Source organism: Austrofundulus limnaeus, unplaced genomic scaffold (assembly GCF_001266775.1).
Source record: "Austrofundulus limnaeus strain Quisiro unplaced genomic scaffold, Austrofundulus_limnaeus-1.0 Scaffold103, whole genome shotgun sequence".
Taxonomy (NCBI): domain Eukaryota; kingdom Metazoa; phylum Chordata; class Actinopteri; order Cyprinodontiformes; family Rivulidae; genus Austrofundulus; species Austrofundulus limnaeus.
In genome coordinates this window covers 299,351-309,608 of record NW_013952505.1, presented here as the reverse complement: position 1 = coordinate 309,608, position 10,258 = coordinate 299,351, and the positions used below count along the sequence as shown (strand labels likewise).

The window sequence follows — 10,258 nt, the reverse complement described above, 5'->3', positions numbered from 1 at the left end:
TGTGTGTGTGTGTGTGTGTGTGTGTGTGTGTGTGTGTGTGTGTGTGTGTGTGTGTGTGTGTGTGTGTGTGTGTGTCGCACCACAACAATCTATCCATTTCCTCTCACCTTTGACACAAAATAATCGAAGCAGGTGCTTCATCAGAGAAGTGTGGCATTATTTTTTCATGCAGCCAATGAACGATTGATTAAAGCTCATAAGTGACCAAACAGGTCACTGGGACAAGAGCTGAGTGACTGGCATGCAGTTCTCCTCAATAATCCACTGTCACACCCTGCTTATCTGCTCATGTCTACCCTGCCAAACAAAAGCCTTTTCAATTGTAGGTCTGTTGAGTTTCATGGCAGGGATTATATGGCAGTCACTGAATGCGCTTAACTGTTATCTTTTGTTTTATTGTTCTAGATTACATAGCAAACTCGTTAACAATCAAATCTTAGGAATCTTTTCTGATTTTTTTTAAGGTGCACGGAAATGACGTCAGAGAGTGTGTGTGAGCTATTTTACTCTCTTCCTGGTTTCATTTAAAATGTCACAGCAGAGAATGTTGCTTTGTAAGTGCTGCTCCCAAAATAAAAGTTACATTTCAGAGAATGTAACCTCAGAGTGTTGATAGTTGTTCACTCAGCACAGGTTACACAGGTTTTTGCAGCTTTTTCATAATCCTTTCTGTCCGCATGCTGTTCTCGTTTTATTGTATCTTTTGTTTCTGTTCAAAGAGTTTCTCAGATCTGGACCTGATAATTAATAGTTCCAGTGCGTAAACACTGAAACACCTTTTTACTATTCAGCTGGTTTTCTTCTGTTTTCACTTCCAATGTTTGATTTGCTTTTCCTCCCTCAGATTTAGAAAAACCTACACAAAAACTGCATCTAAACAAAGTGGCTTGGTAGTAATAGTGTGCTAAGACTTTGAATAATAGTACATCGTGTAGCGTCACCACACACATCATTGCAATACATGATTTGTGAAAAACTGCAAAAATATCCACTATGGCTGTGTATAGTTAAGACTATGGGGATATGATATATTACATTACACAGGTGTCAAGATATGGCTGGTTCACTTAATTCYTTTAAGAAAATGATAAGGGTTGTTTTTAGAGAGATATAAGGTTGTGTATTTATATGGATTACTGTTTGAGGAGCTTATGTTTGTGTTTGGTTCTATTATTGGATTATTATAGTTTGAAATTAATAATTTATTGTTTGAAAAAATAGAGGTAGTTATAGGATTTTTTCTTCTGCCGCTGCCTTTCATTTTATTTGATTTGTATTTCCTGTTTTTTGTTAATTTGTTTTGTTTTTAAATAAATAAACAAATAAATCAAAAATAAACATGTTATGTTGCGATACTGAAAGAAAGGCAATATGTATATTGTAATTCTTTTTCTCCAAAAGTCTAATTAAAAAACAACTCAGTATAAAGAGCACACCATGCATTTTGTGCCACATAAAATCTTATTAAATTCAGTTTATCTTTCTGCAATCTGAAGAACACCGAAGAACTGCATTTGTATCTCACATTTCTTRTTACAACACCCATCCATTAATCCCTAATTAAAATGCGCTTTTGAGTGCATATGAGAATTGATACAGTATAAGGAAATTACACATTCTGATATTTCATTGTATTTATATTTTCTTYCTCCCCTAATATCCACAGAGGCYATCATGGCATTTTGACTAAATAAAAAAGAAAATCCTTCTGTGAACTTTGCAGTCTAGGCATACTTTATAGTAAAAACACCAATCAAAGTTTAGGTTTATGTGATTATGCAGSCAATTTGATACCTCTTAACTGTTTTTGCATATGCTTTTAGAAAGTGTAACATGGAATGGTGACAACTTCCACACCACTTTCTCCTCTGTGTACAGCCTTTCCAGTTTTGTTAAACTGCATGAAGCCATGTTCCCAAGAAATTATATCTGCCACTCCAAAGAAATGAAAGAGCAGAGTRAGATGACTACACATGGCGCAATATAAGCAGTCTTGCATAACGTGTTGGTTTCTTGCTGCATAGATGACAGTAATAAAATGAGCTGGGGTTAACTGCTATGTGTGCTAACACTTTATCAGCTCCATGCTGGTCCTCCCTCTTACAGCTGTTAGTGTACGCTGCAAGAGAAAAAAAAATCCCTCTGTCACAATACTCTCTTTGTTGGACTGAAGTGCTCCCTCTCTTTTCTTCCATTCATTTATACTGATTTCCACTTCAGGGTTTGATGAAGCACATGTGCTCAGATGTAAACACTGTATGAAACACAACGTGGCAAACACACTTTTGGTAGCTTATGTTCCACTCTTAAAGGGAGATTCAGTTAATATTAATCTAAATATTTAGGTATTTTTATTTTTCATTTCTATTGGAAAACATATCTAGAAAATGTGGTTTTCCTTCTGCAAGAGTTATTGCAGCGAGCAATCTCAGGATTAGACTGTTTTATGCCAGATGTTATCTGACTCACACCTGCAGCCTGTGGTTTACAAGACTGCAGCTCTGATCACTGAGCAATCCTGGTACACAACACTAACAAATATTGTGTTTAAAGGTTTTCTAACATTTTAGGTCCTAATATAGCATCATCAGCTTGCTAACAGGCTGTGTTTGTAGTGTTGACTCAGTGGTTTAATGGGGAATAATTGAGGTGGATTAAAAGGGATTTGGATTTAAAATTGGTTTTAGTGCTGCAGAGGGGTAACCTAACACTCTGTGTCATCCTTGGAGGATGTCTGAAAAAAAAAAGAATAAACCACTAGATTTGTGCGTGTAATCATGACAGTCAGAATCCAAGAATGACAACTCAAAATACTGTATAATCAGCTGTAAAGAGACATTGGGCCTCATGCAAGAACATGTTCATATTCTTATCCTAAATTTCTCTTACTTTTGTTCGTACAAAGGGTTCGTACGAACATGTCACGTCAGATTCAGCAAACTCTTCTATCTTCAGGAAAAGTGTGTAAATGAGCTGCGTTATTTCCACCTGTTCGTATCCAGCTGCTCGTGCACGTGAGAGGAGATTAGCATAATTACCACCCCAAAAGCACCGTATAAGGCTGTGTTTCCTGCCTCAGATAAAGGACGTGTCCATTCATGAAAATGACAGCGAAAACTAAAAAGAAGAACTTTATGAGTTCAGAGATTGAAGTCCGTCTGTCAGAGATCCAGAAAAGAAAATCTATCATTTTTAGCAGGTCAGCTGTGGAATAAAAAGAGCTGCTAAAAGTATAAACAACTGTGTTAAATCAATTTCATTTATTCAGAAGCCACGGCGCTGCGCACCGTGCCCCCCGCCGCATGATTGCAGGTGGTCTCAAATGCGGGTTTGAAATAAGCATTTTAAAATGTTTTCAAAATAAGTCTGGCACTTTGGAGAAAACCCAGGACTCGCTGGAGGGATTATGCATCCCCTCTGGTCTGGGAACGTCTCGGAGTCCCCCAGGATGAGCTGGAAAGTGTCGCTGGGGAGAGCGGGGTCTCTCTGCTTCTGGCCCCGCACCCGATCCGGGATAAGCCGGCCGGACGGACAATTTATATTGTTAGTCTAAATTATTACATTTAAAATTATAACTCTAATTCAAGCAGAATAGCCTATTGTCAACATAATTAGGCCTACAGTCTGCTAATGTTTTATCTTTAGCTCCACTCGGCACTCTCAAAAACTTAAAAAGTAGGTTCTAAAAACAGAGCTGAAAATGAATGTGCCAGGCCATGCATCACGTGAATGTAAGAAGAGCCATAAGCTAGAGTCTAACCAGCAACAGAGCTTCACAGATGAAAAACTCAAACATAATTCTAAGCAAGTAAAATCTAAATCACGTGTGTCAGAGTCAATGATTTTGGTTTATCCCAAATGTACTTCTGAGATTAATGTCTGTGCAGCAGGATGTCTCAGAAACATTTTTGTTCATGATAATCCATCTGAGGAACACGTCGGGTTCAGCTTCTCACCACATCAACATGGAGTTTGGCTGCAATTGAAACACTTCATTTTTGGTCTTAAATACTGAAGGTCACATTGTGGCTAGTAATAACTTCCAGAGATGGTAAATTTATGRACAGTCTGTCTTCTTCCAAAATGTTTTAACCTTTATTGTAGCTCTGCAATGGAGAGGAAATGTCTTCCAAAATTGTGTTAAAGATTATAAAGAWGAACAATCCCACATTATGTTTGCATGTCTGTGAATAATGTTTGACCAATAGTATTTACATTTGTATGGGAACTACCTTTTTCTCTGTTTCAGAAAAAAATGTATTCCTTTTATTCTTTCCTTTTTTAAGGAAATAAATGGAATTCGGCAAATTTCCCTGGCRTATTTACAAAAGTTTAAGCACTTAGTGGTAAAGATGAGCAGTTTATAAATCTTCAGTGGGTCGGCCAGATTAGAAGTCTTTTCTGGTGCCTCATTTTCTTTAAACCAAATAACTTAAATCATGGGTTTTGGTATTATGCTCTTTCATAATTACTTGACTGTTTTTGTGTTTTTCTGTTTTATTTAGTATTTTTGGTTCTTAGTTTATTTTATTATTGTGTTTTATATGTTTAATACTAACTAATGGTTGGCATTGTGGATGTGGCATGCTACATATAAAGTTTGTGTCAGACATTTTCCTTTTGAAATCTTGTGACACACTTCATCATGAATTCACACAACTGAGTTGTGATGCCGTCTCACCCTTTTATTTATTGACACCTTTGTTACAATCTTGCATGATGGTTCACAGYCATAACAACAGTGGGTTGACTTCAACTACCCATACCACCTCTGCCTTGTCAGAGATCACATGAAGATGACCAGAAGGCACCTCAGGCTTCAAGTGAAGTGATTTTTATTTGGACAGGGCTCCTGGTAATGATCTAAATACAGAACTAGGAACAGAAATACCAAATATTCAATGATTTGGACCACTTTGGTGAAACATAGTAGGGTTTAGTTCAACAAAACTGAACATTGAAGTATTTAACCACTGTGTTGGAGAGAAAGATTTTGTTGAGACAACATTGGGAAAACAATGGAAAGGATAATGAAGAATAGAAATGTTTTTCAAGATTTTTCTCACAGTTTATGAAGACAGACATTCATTGAACTTAAAGGGACTTCTTTTATATTCTTTATTTAAATTAACCTACATTGTATTATATTGTCAAAATACAGTAAATAAACTCAATGAACCTTAAGCTATTTAAAATTTCCTCCTTAGTCATAGAGCAGTGATTCCTCAGCATAAATTATTAATATATTGATTTTTAGCAGCTATTTTGACATATTCATCTTATAGCATCAAACCTTTTTTCTAACGTCACTGCAACCTCTTACAGGCTWCTGAAGGTAGGATGTTTTGTACTGCATTCCTCCCTCTACACACTGTATTGTTGTGCCAATATGAAAAAAAGATAGGAGGGGAAGGGTTGTAATGGATGAAACTGCAACAAATGCAGAGCTTTAATTGTTACTTTCAGGATTCATGAACTCTTTGCACAATGAGATGAGACAYTGTATTTAATGCTCAAAACAACACTAACTTACCCACCAATTTTTACGTTTTTGAAGAAGCCTACTAGCTGTAAAGAAAACCGTACAGATTATACTCTTACTTTGTGAAATACAAATCCAAAGAAGTAAACTGAGTTGGCATTTCCTCTACGTATTTTACCTCTGCGTTATGCATGCACAATCACCGTATTGATGCAAAATAGGTGATAACAGCTGTTCTAACTTCAGAAAAGTGAGGAACACTATCTTTTGAACTGATATATTTCTGTCTTTAGTAAAATTTGATCGTTTTCCACATGGAGAAACATTTGAACCATATGCTTATTATTTTGATTTTTGGCAATCCAACCGAGAGATTAAAACATTTCATAGCCGCCTTCTTGTTTTTAATCCATAACCATGTCAGAGCCTATGTGTGCCAGCCAACTGGATAAAAATATGAACCTCATGGTGATTAAATCAGCTGATTCCCGAGGAGACACAAGCTGTAATTCATTTGACCTGGCACTGGGAYTATGTTTTATGGCTTAACTTGCATAATGCTACAAATCCTAATTCTATATGGTACAAATAAAGCAAATCTCATTATACACTTTCTCCTTTTATTTGTTTTTTCCTCTGTCTAGGACCCCAACTATTGGGTTCAGGTCCACAGGCTTGAACATGGAGATGGAGGGATTTTGGACCTCGATGATATGCTGTGTGATGTGGTGGATGACAAAGATAGGGTAAGTTCAACTGTTTTCAACCATGCCAAAAAAAAACAACCTTTCTTACTTTTGTTGCCATAGTGCAAGGTTTTGGCCTCACTTCTCATTCCTGTTTGACTTTTCCTCATCTGCCTTTTAATCGTTTCTGAACTCTGAGTCATGTGCATGAAAGACTGGCATTACTACAGTGGTTTTACTGCCATGTGCTTCTGATTACACCTGTCTGCTACTACGTTAAAGACTGGAACGTCCCAGTCCAGAAAAAAAAAAAAAACTACTGAATAAAACCATGTTCTTTATTTTAATTATTTGAACCTGCTGGCAGTTTACCATAGGCAGAAGGTTTAACGGTGCAGTTTTACCGCCCTGCTTTGATGTGATATTTGAGAAAATGTGGGTACAGTCTATGTCAGTACCCACCCTCACATTCATTCTTCCCATGGGAACATGGCCGACCACACCTGAGTCACCAGCTGTATGGCTTTAATGTTGGGCCTCTCGAGCTTTGCTCTATCTTTACATCTTTGAAGGGAAAATAATAACAGTTGAAAATAATATCTCACTTTGTTGTTACTGCTGGGGACTAATTGGAAACACATTGTGAGAAGCACATTTCCACATAGATTAAAATACTGTATAATTAGGTTTACTACTGCTAATATTTGGTCCAAAATTCACCACAATTTTTCACTCATATGTACAAATACACAGCTTCAGTGCTCAATAATGATTTAATAATGATTTGCTCAGTGATTTACAGAGACAAAATGACGAAAGATTTTGATTTCAGACACCTGCAATGACTCTCTGACTATTTTGAGACACAACTTGTTTTTGGAACATGTTCAACATCTGTTGAGTCACGAGAGCAAGGCGCTGTGACTCACACAAGGAAATTGAAAACCCTCATGGATATTCCGAGACATTTTGGAAACTCCCTTGCAAACACTTGTCAAAATTGGTCACCAACCATCACAGCTTGGTGAGCCTAAAAACAATCAACAGTGTTAACCCTTTTTTATAATTGTAGATATAATATGATACATAGCAGATCAGTTACAGGAATACATAAAATATCAATGAACAGTTGTTGATGAGGGTGCATGGTCTCCATGTTTTCAATAACATGAAGAGTTCCTTGAATGGTAAGGATGGTTACTGAAACACAGTATTGTTTCAGCCCTGGTGCCACATGATTAATTTTGACAGAATCGATAAGCTCCAGCCTTAACAGTGTTGTTAACAGTAACAGAGTAGTGGTATYACAAAGGCAGATACAGTGCATGGTACGTTGTTAAGATTTAGTCTTAAAAGACGATCTATCTTTTCCTCTCTTGCCTCTCACAGTCTGTTTCACCTACACTGTCAGGCTCAGCACTCAGGGGCAGACTTTCATGCATGGCTACCAGGGATTTCCCCGGTGGGCCAATGAATAAGTAGGCTGATGGGCCGCAGTGCGACCGCTGGTGGTTCAGCCTGTGGAGGTGCTGCCCCTCGGCCACATTTTCCCTCATGCTACGTTCACACCGAATGCTTTTTGAGCTGCTGGAGTGGCCAGTTTACATGCAAAGTCTATGGTGGGTGCGCGTCTAGGGGTCTCGTGGCACATTTAGTGCATTTAGCACGGCGCGCAAGGAAGCGGTAGGTGCAGTTGAGCGTTTTKTGTGCATGTGGMACTTTCAAAAATCGGAACTTTTGCTGCTCAACGTGCCGCATCAACCAATRAGAGAGACTCATTTTTCCATGTGACAGTTTCCTGAATGTTGCCCACTAACCTGAAACAGATGGACAGGAGCTCTTTAGCTGAAATTGACCCTCTGTATTTGGTGTTCAGGTAGGAGATATCAGCACCAATGTGGYTCAGCAGCTCGTTAAACTGACCACGGTGTTAAACTGGGCTCGCAGTTCCTGGAGTGGTGAAACTAACTGAACAAACCGCCTCTAAATTATCTGGTGAATTAATTATCTACTGTGTGCAATTTTCGCTTGCTCTTTAGTAAATAAAGCAAAGGCATTTTCTTTATTTTATCTTTATTTCATCCACCGTTAAAGACAGAGTAGAAAAAACAAACAAAAACAAGACGCTCCTCCCTCTTCAGACGTGCGTCTAGTCTCTGTCCCGGTCTGAGTGTAGCGCATCCAACTTGAGGCGTCAGGCGCGTTTTAGATGCTCAAAACGTGTTCGTGTGAACGTAGCATCATGCTTTTGTTTCGCGGAATCACAATGCCTCAGACCCCTTCGCTACCTCTTTTACTTCAGTCTTCTGATCTGCTCAGTTCACGGCAGRGGAGTGGACCTGTAAACACCTTAACAAGCACAATGGGGCCAACCGGCTGCAGAGACCAGAAAAATTAGTCCACCCAGCCAAAGAAAACAAATTATCTGTTTGGCGCTTTTTAATAACTCAGTGATCACAATAAGAAAACTGTTGTCCCTTTTAGTGCCACATATATAAAGCCCTGTTTGTCTTTTACATCCAGCAGAGAGTGTTAATGTAAAAGAATATTTATTTGTGTCTTTCAAATGCAGAAAAAGTTAATTTGCTATTCTGTTTGTTCTAAACTAAAGCATTATTTATAGTTTGTTTTTGGTTTTATTCCCACAGAAAATTATTGACAATAGTACCGTTAAAATACTCTGTCAATAAGTAATATCAATTAGAGAAGTAGTATCAATAAAATCTTAACAATACCCATCCCAACTGAATGGGCACCAGTTTATCTATCTTGAGCTCCTGCATCCTTGTGTGTCCTCCATATCCCTAAAACTAAAGACCGTTTCCTTTTATTTGTCTGGAGGTCCGGGCTGGTCCACATACTGTAGGAGATCAGGCCTTTTCAGTTGTGGCTAAACTGTGGAACCAGCTATCCCTACATATCAAAAGAGATTAGAGTTGCAAGAGAGTTGACATATTTGGTTTATTTAAATGTTTTTACTTTATGTCTCATCATGTTTGTTCGGTATTGCCTGTTTGCTGTTATTGTGTGCAACACTTTGGCCAAAAGCAGTTGCTTTTAAATGTGCTATTTTGGTAAACCTTCATATTTACCTAACTGTACATTTTGAGCTACCTGAAATTTTGATTTGACTAAAAATATTGTATCAAACCTGTCTCTAATTTCCTTTACTGAGTTGTGTGATGATTTATTCATTGATTACATTTAAACATTTATATGTGTATTAACTGAAAAAAAAATCAAGCTTCTAAGTGCATGCACTTTTTTTGTCTGTATCTGCTTTTTTTGGAGCCTCAACTCTTTGTTGTAATCCAAAACAAAACTGTCATTCTAAAGTGGAGTTTTTAGAGTAGTAATATTTCACACAAGTGTGTGTTTTTTTTCTTAGTTTGAACAGGTAATCTTTTTGGCAGACAGGTGTTTTTTTTATTTCTGTGTGTATTTGTTCATGGTGTGGATGCACTTTCATCTGCACACCTGGTAAGAAGTGGCCAGTGCCATGGTTACGCATCAGCTTAGATCACAGTGAAAAGCATCGGTTTTGCAACCTTTTCTCTCGCTTTTCTCTCTCCTCTCAACCCGACTCGCCCTCTCTCCTCACCCACCCTTTGTGGTTTGTTTGGTGGACAAATTACAAAGAAGGAAAAAAAGAGAGGAGTGAATTTTGGTGGTTTTGGTAGAGTAACTGACACCTGCTATATTTTACATACTGTTCTTCTCTACCATCATTTCTTTTGAATATGGGACTATCTGCTCCCTCTGGTGGTTTGGCTTGTTCATCACAATCTAAACAAGTTCAGAAATATGGCAGCGTTCATCGTTTCGTTGCATTTCAGTTGTAAGTGACATAGTTTGTCGATATTTTTTTTCAGTCTTTTGTGCTTATCAAGAGCAGTTTGACTTTAAATGCATTACTATTATAGACCCGTAAATAAACTGGAGATTTATAGTCACACAGCCTTTATATTTGTTAATAATTGCAATAAAAAAGAGAGTGCAGAGTTCATCTGGAAGTAAGCTGGGTCAGCCAGCTTGTGCAACAGCTCTGTGTGTGTGTGTGTGTGTGTGTGTGTGTGTGTGTGTGTGTGTG

The 10,258-nt window shown here is 37.8% G+C and overlaps 1 protein-coding gene across 2 annotated transcripts in view; it reads left to right on the top strand.

The window, feature by feature from the left end:
- LOC106521108 (partitioning defective 3 homolog) overlaps positions 1–10,258 on the top strand; it is a 330,008-nt gene that overhangs the window by 39,078 nt on the left and 280,672 nt on the right. For both annotated transcript variants that reach the window (XM_014013528.1, XM_014013529.1), the window contains 1 exon segment: positions 6,127–6,228. In XM_014013528.1, the coding sequence (XP_013868982.1) occupies positions 6,127–6,228 (102 nt within the window).